Source organism: Pinus tabuliformis, chromosome 2_1 (genome assembly GCF_031772625.1).
Source record: "Pinus tabuliformis cultivar Carrire ecotype Pingquan chromosome 2_1, CPIR1, whole genome shotgun sequence".
NCBI classification, from domain to species: Eukaryota; Viridiplantae; Streptophyta; class Pinopsida; order Pinales; family Pinaceae; genus Pinus; species Pinus tabuliformis.
In genome coordinates this window covers 284,061,574-284,087,833 of record NC_142299.1, presented here as the reverse complement: position 1 = coordinate 284,087,833, position 26,260 = coordinate 284,061,574, and the positions used below count along the sequence as shown (strand labels likewise).

General features: G+C 37.4%; 1 protein-coding gene across 1 annotated transcript in view; it reads left to right on the top strand.

The window, feature by feature from the left end:
• LOC149199883 (uncharacterized) overlaps positions 1–4,445 on the top strand; it is a 108,090-nt gene extending 103,645 nt beyond the window's left edge. Inside the window, exons 8-9 of the mRNA XM_089400755.1 lie at positions 3,805–4,054; positions 4,164–4,445. Of these exons, the coding sequence (XP_089256881.1) occupies positions 3,805–4,054; positions 4,164–4,370 (457 nt within the window). The 3' untranslated portion in view covers positions 4,371–4,445. The remainder of the gene's footprint in view (positions 1–3,804; positions 4,055–4,163) is intronic.
• The last annotated feature ends 21,815 nt before the right edge of the window (positions 4,446–26,260 follow it).

The following is a 26,260-nucleotide window of genomic DNA, read 5'->3' as shown; positions in this document are numbered from 1 at the left end:
AAAAACCTACGGAGCGGAAGTGTTTCTGGGCCATTGGTTGCAAGGCAATAGAAGGACAACATGCCCCTTTCCTGTGGCACAAACCTACTTTCCTAGGTTCTATTGAGGCACTAAATCTCTTATTCAGCAAGAAAGGGTTCTGTCTAAGGTTAATGAAGGGATTTGAGGCCTAAGAATTTGTAACAAAGGCTTTGATATCCTTCATTTGAATCATTGTAGGCAGATAGAAGAAAGCAAGTCCCCTTTTCCAGATAGCAAATCAAACTATGGTATAATCAGTTGCTGGAAAGTGGTTACTAAAGCCAACCTAAAGACATTTGACCCCTTCAGAGCTCATCCTTCCCTCAACAGGGTAGTTGTGAATAATTTATACGACTAGGAATACTGTGCTCAGACCAAAAGGGGTTGTCACAAGCCCTAACCAACAACTTGTAATAATAAACCTCCAAGGGGAATTTGGACGTAATAATAAACCTCCAACTAGTGTGGTGTTACTAGATCTAAAATTGAATAGATATGGTTCGAATGTGGATCTATTAAATTTGGAAAGTACAATCCAGTGAACTATTTTTAGCATAAATCTAATGTTCATTGGGTTGCCAGCCTGACTTTGTTGAATAATTATATGGTTATGGATTTCTTATATTTATACAACATATTGTCTATGAATGTGTACTATTGTTAATGATTTTTTATAGAAATCCTAATAGAAACCATAAGGGAAAAATTACCCTAGGACATTATAGAGGAGATGTGTGCACAATGGAGGGATTGTTTTCTTGGATCTCAAAATGGTGTTTCATATGGATTAGAACTCTTAAATTTGGAGGGGGTGAGTGAAGATAAAAATCTTGCGAATTTGGGTGAAAATTTGGGTAGAAAATGAGGGTAGTGAAGAATAGTCGCTAATCATGTCATGTATCAAGGATCGCTAACCATGTTATGTGTCAAGGACCGAGCCAAGGGAAGGGTAAAAATGGAAAATTGGAGCAATGTATTATGGATGGTGACAAGCAAACTTGCAAGCATGGGATAAAGAGCTTCAAGAGCGCCCGTAATGCTTAAAGAAAAGAGAATTGCATAGAATGAAAAGGGATCTACCTTTATTTCTAAAAAATATACATAGAGAAACCAAACAGGTAACCAAAAGGAGCATGAGAGTATCAATTAAATATTGTGGTTTCAAAGGAGCATAAGAGTAACAATAAAATATTGTGGTTTCAACCAATGTTTTAAAACTCCAACTCTGACCAGCCGAGGGTCAACTCCGACTCCGACTCCAACTCGATATTGACTCAGCCGGCTCGATTTCAATGACTCGGTCGTTGTAAAAAATACATTAAATATTTATTTTTTATAAAAACATTAAAGATATTCATTCATGTTTCCAAACACACAACATTAGAATATAGATAGAAGACAACATATGATCAAAGTAGGCTCATGAATATGTCCATTATATCAAAATGGCACCCAATGCACTATCCAATACATACACGATGATGATATAGAGATCAAAACAAAAACACATAACCAAGGGGGCTAGAAATGGCCTCTACAACAAGTCTGTGACCACTACTACTAGCTGCTGCTAGAGTTGCCAACATCATCTGGCTCAGTGTTACTTGGGAGCAGGAGCGAAAGCAGGGAGCGAGAGCCAAAATGAGAGCGGGAGCGACATTTTCAGAAACTCCCGGTTTGGGAGTGAATCCCGGAGGAGTTCGACAACCAATGTCACTAACATCAAGGTACATAGAAGGATTGGTGCTCTTGATTAAATACAAGTTCCATACCCTAATACATGACAAAATTCAATGGAAACATTGCAATCCCCCAATCCTGAAATCCTAAAAAACTAATAAGTCTGCGGGATTTTGAATGAAATCTAAAATTCTACTTTCTCCATATGAAATCCAATGAGTCCGGAACCACTCTCAAACGTCCTGAGTCATTTCATGTTAATGTTAAAAATTTAAATAAAATGATGAAAATGAAGATTAAGGAGAATGTCACTTTTACTTTAAGAATTTAACATTTCCATGAATAATATATCAATACTAGGGATCAGAGTCAGACAGGAAAACCCATGAGTCAGACAGGGAAGCCCAAGGAGTCCCCAAAAATAAAAAAATAAAGCCTTTTTTTTTGGGTTCACTGGCCATTGTACATAACCCGGTCGGGTTGATAAGGACTCCGCCGAGCCGACTGAGTTGTGTAACAACTCGGCTAGCTCGGTATTAACCCGACCAGCCAAACCGGTTCAATGGCCGGGTCACAAAATCCAAGGCTGACTCAGACCAACTCAGCCCAGTTGGTTCCGAGCCGGCCGTTTTTTAAAACACTGGTTTCAACTCATGAGCAAATAAAGATATTTTGTTGTGAGAGTATCAATTAAATATTGTGGTCTCAAAGGATCATACGAGTAACAATAAAATATTGTGGTTTCAACTCATGAGCAAATAAAGATATTTTGTTGTGCTTCTAAGAGAATGCTTGTGATCTCAGACAACCACTGGGTTACTAGTGCAGAAGATAACAAATAATATTTGCAACCAAGTGAGCTATTGCGATGAAAAAATAAGTTGACTCGCTGAGGCACAAGCCTTGAAAATATTTGCAACCAAGTGAGCTATTGAGATGAAAAAATAAGTTGACTTGCTGAGGCACAAGCCTTGAAAGCAGCTGTAGATCAATATAGAAGATTTTGCAGCAATCTATCAAGAAGCGGTCTGTTTGATGTGTCATAGATTGAGCAATGAAAAATCATTGGGAAAATGCAACTATCTAATCTACCAAAGAGTAAAGCTTATGTATCAAGGAGTAGAACTTATGATAGTCGAATGAGCATGAGCCACCAATAGGAGATTGTGACAATCTGATTTGCTAAGGAGCAAGCCTCGTGATAAGCATAAGCATAAATTTGTACAATAGTCCATGAGGAACTCAAGAGAAAAAAAATTGTCTCTAGGTGATTTATGCTCTAATATTAATTCATGTGGTTGCATGACCCAAGGTTGCAGCTAACAACAAATAGAAGAGCGGATTATCAAATGCTACAAACAAACAAAATCCTGTCCTTCATTTATCCATTTATTTATATAATAAATAAAAACCATTCAGCCACACATCAAATATAACCAAATTAAAATCGATCAATACATCATGGAATTCATTTAATGCTAGACACTCAACTACTTGTCATGACTATACTACTCTCTCATAAATGCAAGCAATTCCAATGTCCATAAATGAAAAATTTGTGTTGATTCCTTGGATGTCTTAATTGGATACACCCAATGGTCGTCTAGTTGTGAGTCACTATAGTTCAATAAATTGTCACTGGTCAGTGCTTCTATTTAATGAACACTGGAGTTGGTTCAATAAATTGTCACTGGTCAGTGCTACTACTTAATCAACAAAGGAGTTGGATACCTTTCTGATGAAGAGAATCTAATTCATATCTCCTCTTTCCATTCACAATGTTACAGCAATCAGATCGGTGATTGTTGAATACCTTTCTGATGAAAATAATCTAATTCATGTCCCCTCTCTCCATTCCCAATGTTATGGCAGTCAGATGGGCTTCACGACTACTATCTTAATTTGATCCACCCAATGTTAGTGTAGTTGTATGTCACCATAGTTGCGTACATTGTTAGTGTTGAGACTTAGAAATGTATATGATTTTTTTATATAGAAATGTTGTATCAATATATCTTGCATGAAAGAAATGCATGATACAAACTGGACAGGATAGATAAGTTTTTCAGAATAATGATGTGATATGGTTGTTGTATACATTAGGGAGTGGGTTCAATACACTGTGTCTGCCACGCTTTTGATGGCTACTGGATTTCTTATTTGGATAAGAATGCAACCAGTCATACAAGATAAATATGAGGAGATTGTGGTTTCAAAGTCTAGTTCTGATCAGATAACCACGGACAGTATAGTGTCTGCTCAACAAGCTGTCATCCAACTTCATTCAGCATTACAAACAACAAATATTACATTGTTAAAGCTCTTATCAATTGCCTTGTCAAGGCCCGTGAAGGTAAATAAACTGTGAATGGAAGTATTCCTACTGCACATACACATACATGTTGACCTATATTTTGAAAAATAGTTTGAGATATTTCTATTTGTTTTGTTGAGTTGTGCAGCACACGAATCAGGTAATTTTGGGATTGATAGGGGTGGCTATAACATTGCTAATTGTGCCGTTGAAAGTGATAATTATTGGCATTATTGTGCATATATTCACAAAGAATTTGCCACTTAGACAGTCAAGGTTGTCAGAACGGATCTCAAGGAGGTTGAAGGAATGGTGGGATAGTGTTCCAGTGATTCCCATTCGCCTGGTGGAATGAAAAAGATGTATATGCTGAATTCTTGTAGCCTATATTTTACATTCTATTTTATATGTATATCTACTTCGCCTCCAATTGTATTTGATATTTTCAGTAGATTGATGTGAATGCATTTAGTGACTTTCATGTGAAATGTTCTAACGTTCAAAGTCTAATCAATTGACAAAAATGTACAAATATTTGCTTTCAGAATTTAGTTAATTAATAATCCTACTTAGTAACTTAGAAAGTAGACTAGATTTGAACCCGTGACCGATGGTCTCCCTGTGAGCACCATGTCTTATGTCTTTCCGTAAGGTTCAACGGATTGGGCTACTCCTATGTGAGTTTGCTGGCATTCTAAGTTCTAACACCTCCTTCAGAGATCTCCCATCACTCTTAATACCTTCAGAGAAATCCCATCACGCACAAATTATCCCTAAACTAGCATCCAAAATACAAGATGTTGAACTATTATGCATGAAAGCCAAGGGCCAATGGATAAAAAACTAGCATCCAAAATACAAGATGTTGAACTATTATGCATGAAAGCCAAGGGCCAATGGATAAAAGACAAAGATGACGCTGAGCGGACACCATGACTCAGACATTGGTAGCATTGGGGAAGAGAAGCGAGAACATTTTTAGAGGGCATTTTACAGCCCAGTAGAAGTTCAGTTATAGGATTTAAAATCTTTTTGTTAGTTGTTTTAAAAATATTAGTAGGCATTTAATCAGCTGCTGGTTTGTATTTCAGAACATTGTTATTGGTTTGCAGTAGGTTGTGTTCCCTATATTTGTCTCCCGATCTATAAATCATTATGAATAAAAGTCTTCTTTAGATCTCCGTGTTTTAGTTGCCGTATTTGCATATTTTGTTTTTTTATCGGTTTCTAAAACGATTCCAGGCCTTGAGATCCATTCACAATTGTATATTTCCATCTCCAAAGTTTTTTTTAGGGTTATTTGTGTCCGGACACCTGCTCACATCAGGTGCTTTCCTCATGTCGCTTGTGGCTATCATCTATGTTGGTTTTGGTTTTTGCTTCTACGTCTGCATCCTTGACCAATGATTTCATGTCATTTCAAAGTGAATCATGCATGCACTACTCTTAACCCCTTCACTGCTTGACCAAACACTAGAGTTCTTTTGGTTCTTTCTTCACCAAATAGCTGGTTTTTCTATTTGCTCTTCGTTTACCAATTGTTAGTAAAGGAGAGAAATAAATACATGATAAACACATCACAACACATGATAAACTCATCACAAAAATAATACATATACACCATATTTTATCCTAGAAACTGTTACGGAAACACCAGCTACAAATAATAGATTTACTATTCCATTGTTCAAAGACAATTAACCACGACTCTTCAAACAATAGATTTACTATTCCATTGTTCAAAGACAATTAACCACGACTCTTCGGCACTTTTACTAACAATTTGTTTATATATTGGGTTCATGACGTAAAGAAATATTCTACAATGGAGAGGACTGAAAAAGATGACCCAGAAAGGGTGAAATATGCAAGATCAAAATTGAAGTCCCCCATGCTGCTCTATGGTGGGACATTTTAGAAATTTGCAAACTATCAAAAATTGGACAATTAAAATAAATTATTAAAATTTGGGCTAAGCTGTTGAGACATTCGTAGGCAAAGCCTTTTCTTCTGCATATTCCTTTCTATTGTACCTCGCCATAAATAACACCCTTCCAGTGTCATTATCGCTATCACCGTCACTGTCACTTTCTTCATCAAAGGAGGAACTATCTTCTTTACAGTAGTCTTTTCTTGAAGACTTTCTTTTTACCTCGTTTCTTGTATCTTTACTTATTTTCCTTTACCTTCTTAGGAGTTGCTTCTTAGTCATCATTATCTGAACATTTTGCATAAGTTCATTTTGAAGCAAAATGACCAATTTCACCACAATTGAAACATTTAAAGAGGAGTTTACTTTTGTATTTGCCAGTTCCTCTCTTCAACTTTCTTACAAAATTGGTTATTTCAGATGATTATTTCTTCATCTGAAATATCGCTACAGCTGGAGCTGGTGCTTGGCCTTGATTGTTGCTTGTTTTTCCCTGTCTTCATAAATTTTGTAAATGATGCTTCTCTTTTGGATGGATTCTCCTGTTTAGTTCTCATTTCGTAGGCAGTGAGTATCCTATGTAGCTCATCCATGCTAACATTTGCTAAGTCTGGTCTCTCTTCTAGCGCTGAGACTTTCGCTTCAAATCTCATCGGGAGTGACCATAGTACCTTTTGGACAATTACCTCGTTTTCTATTGGTCCTCCCAATCTTTGCATGGCATTTGTTACTTCATCAAGTCGAAGAAAATAGGCTGCAATATTTTCATCTTCATTCATTCTTAGCTCATAAAATTGTCTTTTTAAGATCTCAAGTTTGGCCTCCCTGACCTTTTTGTAACCTTCATATATGTTTTGGAGCTCATCCCAAACTTCTTTGGCAGATGTGCAATGCATTACTTTAAAAAACATTGACTCTGTTAGACTACTCAGAATAGCATTCATGGCTTTAGCATTACTTTCATAAAGCTTCTTACTAGCATCATCTATTGGAGGAGCCAAGGGTTTTTTGTATCCAGTCATTACAGAGTGCCAGACATCAAATCCCTGTGCTTTCACATATGCTTTCATCCTTCCACTCCAAACCACATAGTTTTCTACATTAAATAGTGGAATTCTATTCTCTGCAATATTTTCGTCTTCATTCATTCTTAGCTGCTCAAATTGTCCTCTAAAAGTCTGAAGGTTGGACTCCTTGACCTTTTGGTCCCCTTCATATATGTTTTGGAGCTTATCCCAAACTTCTTTTGCAGATGTGCAATGCATTATTTTAAAGTACACTGAATCTGTTAGACCATTTAGAATAGCATTCATGGCTTTAGCATTACTTTCATAAAGCTTCTTACTGGCATCATCTGTTGGAGGAGCCGAGGGTTCTTTGTATCCAATCATTACAGAGTGCCAGACATCAAATCCCTGTGCTTGCACATATGCTTTCATCCTTACACTCCAAAGCACATAGTTTCGTCCATTAAATAGTGGAATTTTATTCTCCATGCAATCCATGATCTCCCTTCAAGTGGTTAGACAGCTGCTTGTGAAGGAACCAGCTCTGATACCAAAAGGGGCTGAAGTTTCACGCCACAGAAACTCTCCAAAAATCCACAGATCTCGTGCGAAAAAGCCTCAGAAAAGGGGCCCGGATCAGATCATAATTCTCCACAGAAAATACCAGAATTTGTTCTAGGGTATGCCCAAAAGGACTTCTGTCCAGAACTCAGATTCACCTTAAAGATGCCACAAAATGCCTTAGTAAAAGTTTGCGCTAGAGTCCAGAGGCTCTATTAGAAATAGGACCAAAAAGGTGCTCAGAAACACTGTTCAAACAAAACCCAGCGGAAACCCTCCAAGAGAAAATAATTAAACCCAATATGCGCCTCAAATCTCGGCCCTCTTCAAGAAAAAAGAACTAAACCCAATCTGTCTCAAAGCTCAGCCTACTTCAAGAAAAAGGAATTAAACCCCATCTGTCTCAAATCTCGGCCTACTTCAGTTAAGCGCGACTGCACAGAACCCACCGAAAACCTTCCATCAAGAAGAAAGAATTAAACCCAATCTGTCTCAAATCTCGGCCCTCTTGAAGAAAAAAGAATTAAACCCATTCCATCTCTAATCTCGACCTGCTTCCAGAAAAAAAGAATTAAACCCAACCTGTCTCAAATCTCGGCCTGCTTCTTCAGTTAAGCGTGACTGAACAGGGCCTCATAGAAACTTAACATGCTATTTTGTGATCGAAAGATTGATGTACAATGGAGGGAACCGAATTTCCTTATATATATAATCACGAAAGGTCTAGAAGAGAGGGGCCCGACTAGGCCTAGAACCCTCTAGAAGACTGAGCCAACCTATACACCAATAAGCTTAATCTTTAAAGGGGGGCCGACCTTAAAATTTTGAATTTGAATTTTCAAACTATTGTGGAGCCAAAATTTAATTTTCTTTGAAGTCTGATTTGAAGAGGAATTTCTTTCCTTAAGCGAGGACCGTCAAGGGCAGCGCAAAGCCCACAAAGGTATCAAGAACAATTTTTTAATAGTAATACCATCTTTATCATTCAAAATAACAATAATACCATGTTTAGCCCCAAACTGTCCACAAAGGTATCAAGAACAATTTTTTAATAGTAATACCATCTTAATCATTCAAAATAACAATAATACCATCTTTAGCCCCAAACTGTCCACAAAGGTATCAAGAACAATTTTTTAATAGTAATACCATCTTTATCATTCAAAATAACAATAATACCATCTTTAGCCCCAAACCGTCCACAGAGGTATCAAGAACGATCTTTTAATAGTAATACTATCTTTAGCCCCAGACCGTCCACAAAGGTATCAAGAACAATTTTTTAATAGTAATACCATCTTTATCATTCAAAATAACAATAATACCATCTTTAGCCCCAAACTGTCCATTTGTTGAAGTGCCAATAGTTTTCCAATTTGGGGTTTTTTTAACCATAGAATGGGGCTCACTTTAATATGACATATCTCCTCGACCGTGAGGAGTTATGATGCATGCCACTTACTGTACGAGAATCAAATGAAGATGGTCTTCAGCCCAAAATCACTGATCCTCTTTGTCATTTTTGTCATTTAAGATGGGGTTTCTTCTGGCTGTTGCTTAGGTTGACATCAATGATATCCAGGGCCCAACACAATCTGTTTCAGGTAGTTGTATTTGCACAATCAGTTTCTCTGTTGGTTACTAATTATCCAAGGTATTGAGATCCAATCTCGGACTTTTCTGTTAAAATGGTAAACATAGTTTCTGTCTGCAGTGTGCATATGAACAAACATTGGTAGGGTTGCAATAGACCTGAGGTAGCTGCATCACATCCAAAATATCACCAAACTTGCTGTAAGCAATAAGCAAAATCGACACTAACTTCCTCCTTGCAACTTTCAAGGACAATTTCCAGTGGCCTTCCTTAGAAGAAAAGTGTGGCAAGTTGGAAACAGAGAACCCCGCATTGAAAATGCACCTCGTATACATATAATCTCAACCGGCAGAGCAACAAGATTCCCTCGGTCAAAAGAATGGCCTTCTCACCGAGCACCAAACTGCAAGACCAAACTGTCCTTGCAGATGATTGTAAACAATTGGAAGAAGACAACACTATCGTCTTCCATACTAAGGATTTGAGTTGGAATTGATAGATAATTGGTGATAATCTTTGTAGATATAGAGATATAATCTCAATTGGCAGAGCAACAAGACTCCTTCATTCAAAAGAATGGCCTTCTCACTGAGCACCAAACTGCCCTTGCAGATGATTGTAAACAATTTGAAGAAGACAACCATATCGTGTTCCATATTTAATATTTGAGTTGGATTTGATAGATAATTGCTGATAATCTTTGTAGAGGAGAAAGTTCTTGAAACAATTATTTTGCCAAGATAGTAATTTACCAAGCAACCAAGACATAAACTAATCAGAAGTAGCTTCAGAAAACTAAAATTTCAGGACAACAGTTTCAAGTATTGGAAGAAGACAACAATATCGTCTTCCATGGGATTTGAGTTTGCTTTGGTAAATAATTGGTAATAATCTTTCTAGAGGAGAAAGTTCTTCCTTCTTGTACCAAGATGGTAATTGCCCAAGAAACCAAGACAAACTGATCAACAAGTAGCTTCAGAAAACTAAAATTTCAGGACAATAGTTTCAAGTATTGGATATCAATATCGTCTTCCATGGGATTTGAGTTTGCTTTGGTAAATAATTGGTAATAATCTTTCTAGAGGAGAAAGTTCTTCCTTCTTGTACCAAGATGGTAATTGCCCAAGAAACCAAGACAAACTGATCAACAAGTAGCTTCAGAAAACTAAAATTTCAGGACAATAGTTTCAAGTATTGGATATCTCTATGTACTTTCGGGACACTATTTTCAGGTATTGCCAAGTAGGAATTTCCCAAGCAACCAAGACATAAACTAATCAAAAGTTGCTGCAAAAACACTAAAATTTTAGGACAATATTTTGGATATCTCTATGTACTTCCGCGACACTATTTTCAAGCATGGGATATACCTACCTACTTAGCACAAAAACTGAATTTCAGGACATCAGGACAATAATTTCAAGTATTGGATATATCTATGTACTTAAAATTTCAGGGCAGCATTGGATATACCTATGTACTTACCACATTATCAGAGGTTTCTTGAGATGGTCTGCACGAAATGCTAGAAGGCCAAGATTAATATTGGAAAGCATAGTAGTAGCTGTTAATTAAAAAACATTAAATCTTTTAAGTAAAGAAAGAAAACAATTTAAAAACCATTTATGTCAACCTGGGGTTTAGGTTTTTTCAGTTGTCACTGTTGTTGTTGAGAATTAGAGTACTTCCTGTTGTTATTGGGAATTAGAGTACTTCCATGTGGGTATGTGTGAGGTTCTAATCTTTTAGGTGAATCACATTATTTAGGTTTTAGGTTTTTTTTGGAAAAAACATTTGAAAATGAAAGAAATTACAATGCTATTCTCCTTTAAAAGGAGATCCATGACATCTAGCAGAACTAGCCATGGAAGCGCATATATTTAGTATAAACATCTAGCAGAACTAGCCATGGAAGCGCATATACTTAGTATAAGCATCTTTATCATTGAATTCAGCTGTATTTATTTGACCTCTCTAAGTGTCTTCTTCTCCTATTTTCCATTGCATTCAGCTGCATATATAGGACATTTCTAATTGTTAGTTGCATATAAACAGGGTTAAGAATGCACATATTTTAATATTTTCTACTAACTTTCTATTAATTCTGCAAAGAAAGATGTGACAGATATATAAGAAAGACCCAGATGATATTTTCTACCAACTTTCTATTAATTCTTCGAAGAGAGATGTATAAGAAAGACCAAGCCAGATGATATTTTCTACCAACTTTCTATTAATTCTGCAAAGACAGATGTATAAGAAAGACCCAGATGATATGAGCGTTTGAACGTTACAACTGCCCCTTGAAGTACTCTAATAACAAACTCGAAAAATATTGTAATAACAAACTTATGGGTTTTTTGTATATAAACAAAGTTGAGAGCACACATATTTTCTATTAATTCTACAAAGTTAAGAATTTACATATTTTACATATTTTCTATTTCTACAAACATAGTTGTATAAGAAAGACCCCGTTGATATGAATATTTGAATGTCACAAATTAGCCTCGAAGTATTGTAATACATTAAGATGAACTACTAGGATATGAAAATACATTAAGACGAACTTGTTGTTAGGGTGGTTGTCTAAGTTTACACACATTGACCTTCCACCTACCTTGGAGTGATTGAAGGCCTCATTTCTCCCTCATTTATAAGGGATTGAAAGGGGACTTTATATCTCTTATCATTTATTTTTGAAGGTGTATATTGAGTTTATGTGGAATGCAAATTCTATTCCCTGAATTAGAGGAAATAACCCACGTGAAATCAGGGGAAAGAGCCTGATCCGAATAAAGTGTAACCTCTCGATCTTAATCGAGTAGAACTACTCTATCTGTAGAAAGTGGAACCTTGACTGAATCATAGTTAGCGGTACCTGTTAGCACTCCAAGAAGCTCTCCTAGGTTGTAGTTCGGAGATGCCTGGAAACATATAAATCTTCAATATTGTTCTCTGAACTATTGGAATGGATTGGGGTTTGGATTAAGTCAAACGATTGTTTCAACTTTATTTTCACTCAAAACATGCATGAACACCCTCAGCTTGACAAGGCTTTCAACCACTAATGCTCAATAGTTTATAGATTCAATGAATCGATGGAGAATCCTGACTGTACCAGTAGATACATACATAAACACATATGAGTGGCTAACTACAGAAAAGTAAATGAAGCTTGCAAATCTAATTTATCAACGCAGAGATAAGATGACAGTTATCTGGCATTCGACAGAGAAGAACACGTGAATAACCCATTCAAGTGAAAGCTTAGAACAGAGGGAAAGATGGTGATTGAACATATAACAACAAAAGAAGCTTGTATTACTGGAATGAAGATCAGACGTTGAAAGGAGTAGAGTCTCCACAGTCTCCTAAAGTTGAACCCCTGATATTTCTAACTTTCAGCCATTTATAAGTGTTTTACAATGCTCTCGGGCTCTCTGAGGCTCAAGGTGTCTTAATCTATCCCCTCTGGCTTCTAACTGCTTGATGCCATGATTAGACAGACATGAGCCAGAGGTCTCTTTTTCTAACAACATGTAAACCAAATTCTGGTAATTTTGCCACGCTGTCAGGTAGCTCGCTCGTGCCAGTGATGCTCCATGATCACTTCTATTGGTTCAGCTGCATCGTGTTGTGGCTTTTTCCCCTTCTGGCCATCTGTCTCCCGACCTCTGTCTCCCGACGTCTGTCCGCTTGAATCCCTCTTTTAGCGTTAGCAATCATTGCTAAACACTTCTAAGGATGGTGGCCACCTGTACTGTAAAGAAATGGGTCTTCGAGCCTTTGAAATCCTTTCGAATACCAAAAACGGTTGTTTTCTATTTTACACAGAGAAATGCTGCAACATTGTGAAATTCCACCAAAAATCTATTCATTACGGACTACAAATATTATATATTTCCCTTCACGAACCCTTTCGAGTCCGGGTTTTATCGCATCGGCGTTGTTTCTTTATATTTTGTTAAATAACGAAATATGTGAAAATACATTATAAAACTCCTTTCGGCAAATCTCAAAATCTATGCAATAATGTTTATATAGCCATCGGGTCCGGCTAATCGCATCACATACATGTAGAGGTATAGGCTCCGCTCCATAATATTTCTGCGATTGCGATATCGTGATGTGATTAGTTGCAATCGCATATCATGATAGCCCCAGGCCGTTGTAAGTGCTCTGTTGTGGTTGCTAATTGCAATTTGCCAATCAGATCTGGACCATTGATCGGCCAGATCTGACGGCTACTATGCCTTCACTCGTTTATGCCTTCGATACTTTGTTTTTCACTGTTTTTACGTGTTTTTGGCCTCTCAATAGTGTTTATCCGCCATTCTAAGGGCTCTTCTCATGCGATTGTTTTGATCTTTGGTATGATTTTACGAGATTTTGAAGACTTAGAGAGCATATTTGGATCCATTTGGATCAGGACCCGATGCAATTATAGATGCGAGAGTAATATTTTTGAAGTCCGACTTATGGCCAAAACCGAGCAAGAGGAGAGGTGGTCGTCGGAGCTAAAACAAGGGACATTTCCGCTAAAAATAGCACCACTGCACCTCAGGGGTTAACACTGGCTCCTTCTGGGGATGAAAGCCTCCCTGTGAGTTTTCAAGAACTGCAGATTACTGCCTTTCCATTAACAACCAAAGGAAACTTATTTCCAAGTGTTCCATTGGGCATGGAGTTTATTTGCATGGAAAATAAAAACTGAAAAAACCTATTACAATATTAAGGCCTTAAAGCCTCATATGAAGTAAAGTTTCAAAAACTGCCCATTAACTGGGCCATCAAAAACACCTTCCCACTCCAAATTGTACAGAATGAAAGTATTGTTCATCTGAACTTGAGAAATGACAAACGATCTCGTCAATAAGGCATCAAATTTACCATGGTTTCCCTTCTTTTCCTTCAATGCATCCCATTTGAGAACCCAGACACCAACCTGAAAACTGCCCATTTTTGCCTTTCTATCAAAGGTTTCTTTGATCTTCTTCTGATGAATTCTTGACTTATCAACCAGTTGTTCTCTGATCTATTGTAATTCAACCAAGTTACTCATTCTCCTCGCTATGTCATTCTCTTCATCCTGTTCTTCTTGCAAGAATTTGGCCACAAGGAGAATCAACTGGATAGGAAAAACAACATCAGCGCCATAAACCAACTTAAATGGAGAGTTTCCTATGGACTTCTTGTTGGTAACTCTATCAGCCCAAAGTGCAAACTTCAACTTAGAATCCCAGTTCTTTTTGTTGTCCTCCAACAGTTTTTTTATTATCCTTACAAGACTCTTGTTAGATGATTTTTCCAGGCCATTGCCTTGAGGATAATATGAGGTAGAATGCAACAATTGAATGCCCATGGATTCACACATGTCCACCAATTCCTCTGCCCTGAAAGTTGTTGCATTATCAGTGACTAGTTTGGTTGGGCAACCAAATCTAGTGAAAATATTCTCATTCAAGAACTTCATGATAACCTGATGATTAGCATTTTTAGTGGGTATGGCCTCAATCCATTTGGTGAAATAATCAGTGGCTACCAAGATCCATTTGTGATGGCCACTAGAATGTGGATTGATCTCACCTATGAAGTCCAAGCCCCACTGCTGGAAGGGACCATTGACGTGTACTGGCTTCAAGGGCAGAGATTTTAGCTGTTGTCTTCCTACAAACCTCTGACATTTGTCACAAGATTTCACAAAAGAAAACACATAAGAGAACAAAGTAGGCCAATAATACCCAACTCTCAGGATCTTGTGGGCTGTGGTTTTCCAATAATGATGCCCTCCGTATATGCTAGAATGGAACTAGTGCGTGACTTCCACAGATTGTTCTTTGTCTAGACATCTCAAGAGGATCCCTGATGGGTCTTTCCTGTTAGCACTCTAGGAAGCTCTCCTAGGTTGTAGCTCGGAGATGCCTGGAAACATATAAATCTTCAATATCGTTCTCTGAACTATCGGAATGGATTGGGGTTTCGATCAAGTTAGATGACTATTTCAACTCTATTTTCACTCAAAACATGCATGAACACCCTCAACTTGACAAGGATTTTAATCACTAATGCTCAATAGTTTATAGATTCAATGAATAGATGGAGAATCCTGACTATACTAGCAGATACATACATAAACACATATGAGTAGCTAGCTATAAAAAGTAAATGAAACTTGCAAATCTAATTTATCAATGCAGAGATAAGATGACAGTTATCTAGCATTCAGCAGAGAAAAACACATGAATAACCCATTCAAGTGCAAGATTAGAACAGAGGGAAAGATGGTGATTGAACATATAACAACAAAAGAAGTATGTATTACTGGAATGAAGATGAGACGCTGAGAGGAGTAGTGTCTCCACAGTCTCCTAAAGTTGAACCCCTGATATTTCTAACTTTCAACCATTTATAGGCTTTTTACAATGCTCTTGGGCTCTCTGAGGCTCGAGGTGTCTTAATCTATCCCCCCTGGCTTCTAACTGCTTGATCCCATGATTAGACAGACATGAGCCAGAGGTCTCTTTTTCTAACAACATAGTAACCAAATTCTAGTAATTTTGTCGCGCTGTCAGGTAGCTCGCTCATGCCAGCGATGCTCCATGATCACTTCTGTTGGTTCGACTGCATCGTGTTGTGGCTTTTTCCCCTTCTGGTCATCTGTCTCCCAGACTCTGTTGGCTCGAATCCCTCTTCTAGCGTTAGAAATCATTGCTAAACACTTCTAAGGATGGTGGCCACCTGTATTGTAACGAAATGGGTTTTCGGGCCTTTGAAATCCTTTCGAATACCAAAAACAATTATTTTTTGTTTTACACAGAGAAACGTTGAAACACTGTGAAATTCCACCAAAACTCTATTCATTCTGGACTTAAAATATTATATATTTCCCTTCAAAAACCCTTTCGGATCCGGGTCTTATCGCATCCGCGTTGTTTCTTTGTATTTCGTTAAATAACGAAATATGTGAAAATACATTAAAAAACGCCTCTCAGCGGATCTCAAAATCTATGCAATAATGTTTATATAGCCATTGGGTCCGGCTAATCACATCGCATACATGTAGGTGTATAGGCCCCGCTCCATAGTGTTTCTCCGATTGCGATATCGTGATGCAATTAGTTGCAATCTCATATCGTGATAGCCTAGGGCCGTTGTAAGCGCTCTATTGTGGTTACTGATTGCAATTTGCCAATCAAATCTGGACTGTTGATTGGCCAGATCTGACAACTACTGTGCCTTCACTTGTTTATGCCTCCAATACTCTGTTTTTCACTGTTTTTATGTGTTTTTGGCCTCTCGATAGTGTTTCTCCGCCATTTTAAGGGCTCTTCTCATGTGATTGTTTTGATCTTTGGTATGATTTTATGATATTTTGAAGACTTAAAGAGCATATTTGGATCCATTTGGATCAGGACCCGATGCAATTATAGATGCGAGAGTAATATTTTTGAAGTTCGGATTATGGCCAAAACGGAGCAAGAGGAGACATGGTCGTCGGAGCTAAAACAGGGGACATTTCTACTAAAAATAGCACCATTGCACCTCAGAGGCTAACACTGGCTCCTTATGGGGATGAAAGCCTCCCTATGAGGTTTCAAGAACTACAGACTACTACCTTTCCAATAACAACCAAAACAAACTTATTTCCAAGTGTTCCATTGGGCATGGAGTTTATTTGCATGGAAAACAAAAGCTGAAAAAACCTATTACAATATTAAGGCCTTAGAGCCTCATATGAAGTAAAGTTTCAAAAACTGCCCATTGACTGGGCCATGAAAAACACCTTCCCCTCCAAATTGTGCAGAATGAAAGTAGTTTTCATCTGAACTTGAGCAATGACAAACGGTCCCATCCATAAGGCATCAAATTTACCATGGTTTCCCTTCTTTTCCTTCAATGCATCCCATTTGAGAACCCAGTCACCAACCTGAAAACTGTCCATTTTTGCCTTTCTATCAAAGGTTTCTTTGATCTTCTTCTGATGAATTCTTGACTTCTCAACCAGTTGTTCTCTGATCTATTGTAATTCAACCAAGTTACTCATTCTCCTCGCTATGTCATTCTCTTCATCCTGTTCTTCTTGCAAGAATTTGGCCACAGGGAGAATCAGCTGGATAGGAAAAACAACATCAGCGCAATAAACCAGCTTAAATGGAGAGTTTCTTATGGGATTCTTGTTGGTAACTCTATCAGCCCATAGTGCAAACTTCAACTTGGAATCCCAGTTCTTTTTGTTGTCCTCCAATAGTTTTTTTATTATCCTTACAAGACTCGTGTTAGATTATTCGGCCAAGCCATTGACTTGAGGATAATATGAGGTAGAATGCACCAATTGAATGCCCATGGATTCACACATGTCCACCAATTCTTCTGCCCTGAATGTTGTTGCATTATCAGTGACTAGTTTGGTTGGGCAACAAAATCTAGTAAAAATATTCTCATTCAAGAACTTCATGATAACCTAATGATTAGCATTTTTATTGGGTACGGCTGCAATCCATTATATCCTGATTGGCTGCATGTGTTTGCTATATTGGCATTCCTTTTCACTTATTTCAATGATTGTGATGCTAGTGCAGTATGTAACCAAGTACAAGGAGATGGCTTTCCATATGTATAGGATGACAGAGATGATTCTATCATTCAAAGCATTTTCAAATCTATTCAAATTGATATGTCTTTGTTGTCTACTAAACGAGAATATCATGCCATAATCGTTCCATCTAATCATCATGCTTGCTTTAGTAACTCTCATTCAACTTATCATTTTCTTACCAGTATATCCGATGAAAATTTTTCTACATCCTTGGGGGCTTCATCCAATGAACCTCTAACATATCACGTGCGTTCATGACATATTAAAAAATACCCTTAATTTGACTACATATTGGAAAATACCTCTAAAAATCACATTATTTAACCCCCTACCAAGATGAACCTAATACACCTCCCCAATTTAAAAAATCCCTACTTTCACTAGATAATGTAGGTATCCATTTTTTCATTGACATTTTTTATACCCCTTTATATTTTCTCATTAACTTTGAGCTCCATTTTTTAGACCTGCATGTTATCACTCAGGTTGTTCCCAAAAGTTGTAAGAAAGGGAATACAACCGAGGTAACCACAGGCCAATCTTTTAGATATAGATTCTAGCCAATCTGCATCCAGAGAGGGCTCTCTCTTTATGATTTAGCTTTGTTTTGGAAGGTTTTAGGCTAGTTATGAAGTACAAGGGTTTTGTTTTGAGTTTGGGTGGTGAGTTTCAATAGAACAGTGAGGCAAAACTGAAGAGTTCAGTCCATTGGGCATGATGGAGTCAAAAGTAACTAGCTTCCTAGATTCAGTTTCTAACAGAGGATGGCATCACAGAGCAAGGTAGTCAAACATGGAACGATTAAAAGGCTAGAATCAGATGGAAGACTCAAATGGGTGAAGGGAAGTTAAGAATCCTTCATCATATTGAAAAGAGGGAAAGTGAAAGCTTACCGATAAAGAGCAATTAAGAATTCTTTATCAAATAATCAACGTGGAAGAATTAGCGGAAACAGGAGAAATTAAGAATTCACTATTTACACTAATTCTGAAGAAAAAACAGAGAATAACAAAGACTGAAAACAGAGTGCAGCTAAGCAAATTTTGAATTAATCTTTCTCTTTATCATTCAGATCATGAAACACAAATGATACAGTAAACATGAAAACTGTAAAAACACAAGATATAAGGGTACTTATTGATCCATAGGTTGATTCAAGAATTCTATGATAGGTCTTCTGCATCAATTCTTCATCCAATAGGCCAGACAACAGTTTTATCCCTATAGCTTTTATTCCAACGTTCAGTATTTATAGCAAAGTCTAGAGAAATCTACACATACCCAACCTCTCCAAAACTCTGATGAAGAGGGTATTTATACAACAAAAATATGTACAACAGGATGTCTCATCAAAGCTATGAGATAATATCTAAGTTTAACCTAAAGTAATATACAAGCAAAGTAGAAACAACCAACTTATGATGTGTTGGAAGCTGGCTCTTTAGGGTTTGGCCTGCAGCTGTCTGAAGTAGCTGTGCGTCGACTCTCTGTCTTAACTGATGCATTAATTCTGATTTGTTTTCCTTAGTCGGCTCGGATACTCTTTAATGCTGATTTGATTTGTCTTTAATTCTGCATTGATACTCTTTATGGCTCCTCTGATACCCTTTGACTTTAATCATCTTCTTTAATGCCGAACCGACCCTGCTCACCGCTATCCGGCAAAATGGAACTGCTAACGTGTCTTCTGAGTGCCTTTCCTCTTGTAAATCATGTCCCTGACTGTTTCACACTGACTGCAGCATGTATCCCTGTTTATCTCTGTTTCTTCTTCTGTAAGCTCAGGAATCCCTCTGCTTTGTTTCAAACTGTACAAAGAAGAAAAAAACTGTAAAATGGAGGGTTGGCAATCGGCGAGCTTGTTGCTAGAGCTTTCGTGGTTGGGAGGTGGTCGAGAACCGGGTACAAAGTCGGTTGATTGCATGCTTGGAGCGTTGTTTTTGCAGCGAAAACTATAAAAAATGACTTTTTACCCTTTATTGAACAAAAGATTCTTTTGGCGGGAAAATTTGATTTTCCGGATGGGTGACGTCAACATGATGTCAACGGCGGGTACGGAATAGACAACTTCACGGGTGACGTGGCAGTACGGATGGTGACATGGCGGTGTGACATCAGCAGAGGACAGCTGACGTCAGCGAGGGGTCAGCGGGAGGGTGGCAGATGGTTTTGCCCGCACTGCTTTCGAGCTAGGGCGGTTTCGGGCGAAGTGGCAATGAACACGATAGGCTGGTGACGCATTTCCTAGGTACAGGCGCGAAACCACCAATTCCCCAGGACTTAACGTGCGGCAGATGGATGGCTAGCGAAATGGATCTCCGCCGTCGGATGGATGGGCTGAGATCAAATGGATGGTGTTTTGCAGAGATGGCGATGGTTAAGTAGCGGGGACCGATCCAAATAAACTGATATTTTAATGGTTTTCGGGGTTAATTTCATTGGTTGGGTTGCGGATTTGGTTATTTAATTAACCAAAGGTTAATAAATCACAATGTTGTGTGCGGAAAAGGTTTTAACAAGTTTTAGATAAACTCGTTAACCCACGTTAAGCAGTGATATGGTTATATTTAACCGGGGGCTGGAATAATAAAGTTTTGGGGTTTTTCATATATTAATATAATACAGGAAAGGGAACAATTACAAGGGAGTTATATAGTATAAAGTTAGTTTGTTAATATGGATTTTGAATATGAAAGCGCTAAGTATAATGTTAGGAAACTTAGGCTTAAAGGGAAAAAAGAGTTTATACAAGAAATATGGCTAATCCCTAAGTAAAACAGATTCTTACTTAGGAAAACATTATAGAATGAGATGAGTGACTCAATGATACTAAGCAGATTTCAATATCATTGGGGAAAATTAGTAAGTGATTGGGGAAATAATATGAATGGGAGATTAGTCATGCTTCGCTTGAGCTGCTCTAAAAAATATCTGCCTTAGTACTTAGTGATAGAGATAAAATTGACACTTTGAGAGACAAAATCAATCACAAGTCTCATTCTGCAACAACAATCTACCTACCCAGCCTACTTTTCCTAACATTTTTTCTTCTTTACATTTGGGTGCATTTAGACTAGCAAACCCTTTTCCACTTTTCTTTTCTTTTGCATGATAAGCCTATCTAAGTCTGCACTTATTTCTTCCAAGGGCTCAGGTTAAACAATTGAGCTCCTTTTGCTTCTTTACCTATCTACTTATCTGCCAAGATTAAACAGTTTGGACAGATTTTTATTCTCTATCTAAAACATGAAATTGAAACATGAACTGGCCAAGATTAAGTTGTTTGGCCATTCATCAATTGTGGCATGAAGTTAACAAGCTGCACACAATGCTTTATTTTGCAAAAATGAAACAGTAGTGGCATTTGGACTTGCACACTTTCCTGGTCTTTTTGTTTGGGGTTCATTTCTTTTCATTTTTTCTTTTGACCATTTATTTTTTTCACCCTTTGATTTTTCTTTTAGGGTATACCCTCTTTACATTTTTAAATTTTTATTTTTATTTTTTGATAATATGGAAACCTTTACAGCAAGGAAAGATATGAACATATTACAGAGCTCAACCAGTCAATCATGAAATATGACACCTATAACTATAGGATTATAACATTGGCTCCACTTGGGGATGGCTTTCCCTGGTGGAAAGTCAAGAACAAGTCAGATGGCCTTTTGCATAACTTTTGCTCTGCTCTGAAATTTTCCTTTGCTGGTTGCTTTATTTGTATGTATGACAACACACTTGTGGAGCTTAGGGCCTTCTCTTCGAGCTTCAACTACATCAAGTTACTATCCAATCCACACTTAAACACATTTTTTCATTTTTTCTTCCTTTTTGAATCCTTCTTGAGCACCTTGTCACTTGGGTAGGAACTTGCAACCTTGGTCTTTTCATTAAAAATATTTTTTAACTTTCTCCTGCACAACTTGAGATCTGAACTGAAACAAAAGGGCTGCAATCTTCAAACCAAATTAGTAAATCATCAAAATCTTGGATTCATATATTTAAGGATTTATTTCCTAACTTACTGAAAAGTGAATTAGAACAAACTGAAATCCTACCTACTTTACTCTAATCAACTTTCTGACTGCTGGTTAGGTAAAATGAAACAACCAATGCAACCACTCAAGCATTATATACATTAGTGATATTTGTTGCTTGTGTTTAATGGTATTTACAATTGAGATCTTGCAATCAAATTTAGCTATGTTAACCTGTGAGAAGATAAGGAAATTCCCGATCTCCTTTGTTGAATCTAGAAACTGTACAAAAGGATCTTGCAAATTATATACACTATTCTTGAGTTGATTCAAACAACAACTGCACACATGTCCTGGATAACCTACCTGCCATGGAATTGAGAAATCACTTTTGTCTTTATCACCATGTATGTTTTCAACTGTTCTTTGTGGTGATATTTTTACTGATTGTAATGTTTGTCTTGTAAAACCATTATCATCTTGTTTTTGACTCTCACAGTCTGTTAGTGGAGAAGAATTCTGATTTATTTCATCATTCAACCTGTCAGCTGATGGATCATAAATAATTTGGAAGAGTTTCTTGCAACTCATTACATATAGGTTGGAATGGAATTTCATGGGTTTCTACAAGCTGCGCTTCTTTTTCTTTAAACAATTCAAATGATTCAAAACAAAGAGGCAAGGAATCAACTTGGATTTCTTTATCATATGTTGTTGCTTCCAAGTTTTCTTCTGCAACCTGACATTTAATGGCATTTTGGGGTTGCAAATCTAGATATGATAAGTTTTGAACAAAGATTTGATTGCCCTCTAGATGGTTAATATCAAGACTTGTTGACATTTGATTTCTAATTTCATGATAGTTATCTCTGATGAACTGAAATGAATCAAAACAAAATGGTAAAGTTCCTTGACTGATTTTAAAATTTTCTGCACTTTCCTCCTCATAATCATTGCTGAAATGAACAAGCTGATCACTTCTTTTAAGCTCTTGAACCTGAATTTCCTTGTTCCCCAAATTAGCTTCTGATTCCTTTGCAAGGTTAAATTGGATTTGAGAAACATAATCATCATCATATTGATCATATTTGGGTGAATGATTGAAAGAAGAAATGTTATCAAATGCACACGTTAGATCAAGTATTTGCTCCTTCACATATTGCTCTATGAATCTGTCTTCTGATCTATGGTAGATCGGGTTGGTAGGAATTTGTTCATGAATATCAACCCTTTCCTCTTGTGAAACAAATGTGTCATGATGATTTTGACCAAAACATTCAACTTTCATTGTGATCTTCTGCATCATTTACTCTGCTTTCTTTATCAAAATGTCAAGTTTTTCCTCTTTTTCTGTTTTTCAGTTTTTCTTTTCTAATTTTCATATTAACCTCTACATCCACTACCATGTTCGGCATCTGTTACATAGTGGAGGGGTTTCTCTCTCTCAGATGAAATTCTATCTCTGAATCAAATGCTCTTGGGTAATGAAGTAGAGCTGAATCAGGGGGAGGTTTTACATTTAATGGTATCGAATGATAGACTTGATTGAATCTATCTGAAAATTGTTGTACTGTTTCATCTAGATGTCTTTTTAATTGATTATATTCTTCTATGATCATGAGGAGATTGACTTTGATTATCCATCTATCAAGGAAGAGTTTGAGAAACTGCTCAAGATTTGAGATGCTTGCCTCAGGTAGGGTTTTGAACCAACTCTTGACTTTGCCTTTGCAGAGAAAGAGCAAAGAGCCTAATATTAACATCCTCTTCATCCACTTCAAATAAGTTAAGGTAATCTTCAAAAACTTGGATATGTTTTTGGGCAGTGACACCATTCTCTCCATCAAACCTAGGGAGATACTTGGGATAATCGTTAGGGAAAGCATGGAGTGTAGGAGGCAAAATGAGTGGTTTATACCTATCATGAACTTTATGAGGTACTGGAATATGTTCAAGGATTGGTTGTTTAGTCTCAATTTTTGGGTTCTCCTTAATTAAAAAAATCATCTTCATAAGAATTAGAATACTGCTGTTCAAATGTGCAAAGAGACTTTTCATCTACATTTTTGGAAGGAAAACAATAAAAATTTAATCTAAAATCATCTATAAAATACAATATACATTGAAAAATCTTATGAATGAGAAAGAACATAATGTCTTGGATAACAATCCAAGTCAAAAGCCTGATCTTTTCATATAGTTCTTTCGGGTTCATTTCTCCAATGGAGTCTTGATTGTGAAAATGATGTGGAGCCGCCAGGTGGATGATTTTAACCTTTGTGTGTCTGATCCCTGTCCACCATCACAGATCAGATCTAAACCTGTGAAACAGTTATGAAGAAATGGTTCATTTTCTCCAGGAAACAATTTTTTTTTTGAGATTTTTGTGATTTTTCAAAACAACTTTTATGATTTCTTTAAGAGGCTTTTGATATGAGATTTAAACTTTTTTATTTGACAAGAGGAAATGATCAAGTATTTGAAACAATTGTTCAAAACATAAACTAGACTGGAGATAGACTGAAGCAGCATTTATTTACTTCTACAATTGCAAAGCAAAAGCAGTTTCAAAGGCTACCTAGCTAACTTCAGGCTCCATCTGTAGTTTATACAGAAATAGTAGAAACAAACAATTATTCAGAGTCCCCAGTGGAGTTGCCAATGATGTTATCACTCAGGTTGTTCCCAAAAGTTGTAAGAAAGGGAATACGACCGAGGTAACCACAGACCAATCTTTTAGATACAGATTTTAGCTAATCTGCATCCAGAGAGGGTTCTCTCTTTATGATTTAGCTTTATTTTGGAAGGTTTTAGGCTAGTTATGAAGTACAAGGGTTTTGTTTTGAGTTTGGGTGGTGAGTTTCAATAGAACAGTGAGGCAAAACTGAAGAGTTCAGTCCATTGGGCATGATGGAGTCAAAAGTAACTAGCTTCCTGGATTCAATTTCTAGCAGAGGATGGCATCACAGAGCAAGGTAGTAAAACATGGAACAATTAAAAGGTTGGAATCAGATGGAATGGACTCAAATGGGTGAAGGGAAGTTAAGAATCCTTCATCATATTGAAAAGAGGGAAAGTGAAAGCTTACTGATAAAGAGCAATTAAGAAGTCTTTATCAAATAATCAACGTGGAAGAATCAGGGGAAACAGGAGAAATTAAGAATTCACTGTTTATACTAATTCTGAAGAAAACACAGAGAATAACAAAGACTGAAAAAAGAGTGCAGCTAAGCAAATTCTGAATTAATCTTTCTCTTTATCATTCAGATCATGAAACACAAATGATACAGTGAACATGAAAACTGTAAAAACATAAGATATAAGGGTACTTATTGATGCATAGGTTGATTCGAGAATTCTGTGACAGGTCTTCTGCATCAATTCTTCATCCAATATGCCAGACAACAGTTTTATCCCAACAACTTTTATTCCAAAGTTCAGTATTTATAGCAAAATCTAGAGAAATCTACACATACCCAACCTCTCCAAAACTCTGATGAAGAGGGTATTTATACAACAAAAATATGTACAACAGGATGTCTCATCAAAGTTATGAGATAATATCTAAGTTTAACCTAAAGTAATATACAAGCAAAGTAGAAACAACCAACTTATGTTGTGTTGGAAGCTGGCTCTTTAGGGTTTGGCCTGCAGCTGTCTGAAGTAGCTGTGCGTTGACTCTCTGTCTTAACTGATGCATTAATTCTGATTTGTTTTCCTTAGTCGGCTCGGATACTCTTTAATGTTGATTTGATTTCTCTTTAATTCTGCACTGATACTCTTTATGGCTCCTCTGATACCCTTTGACTTTAATCATCTTCTTTAATGTCGAACCGACCATGCTTACCGCTGTCCGGCAAAATGGAACTGCTAACGTGTCTTCTCAGTGCCTTTCCTCTGGTAAATCATGTCCCTGGCTGTTTCACACTGACTACAGCATGTATCCCTGTTTATCTCTGTTTATTCTTCTACGAGCTCGGGAATCCCTTTGTTTTGTTTCGAACTGTACAAAGAGGAAGAAAACTGTAAAATGGAGGGTCGGCACTCGGCGAGATCATTGCTAGAGCTTTCGTGGTTGGGAGGCGGTCAAGAATCGGGTACAAAGTCGGTTGATTGCATGCCTGGAGTGCTATTTTTGCAACAAAAACTATAAAAAATGACTTTTTACCCTTTATTGAATAAAAGTTTTTTTTGGTGGGAAAATTTGATTTTTCGGATGGGTGACGTTAGCATGACGTCAACGGGGGGTATGGAATAGACGACGTGACGGGTGGTGTGGCAGTACGGATGGTCACATGGCGGTGTGACGTCAGCAGAGGACAACTGACGTCAGCGAGGGGTTAGCGGGAGGGCGGTAAATGGTTTTTCCCACAACGCTTTCGGGCTAGGGTGGTTTCGGGCGGAGGGGCAGCGAACACGGTAGATAGGCGACGCGTGTCCCAAGTACGGGCGCGAAACCACCAATTCCCCGGGACTTAACGTGCGGCAGATGGATGGCTAGCGAAATGGATCTCCGCTGTCAAATGGATGGCCTGAGATCTAACGGATGGCGCTTTGCAGAGATGGCGAATGGTTAA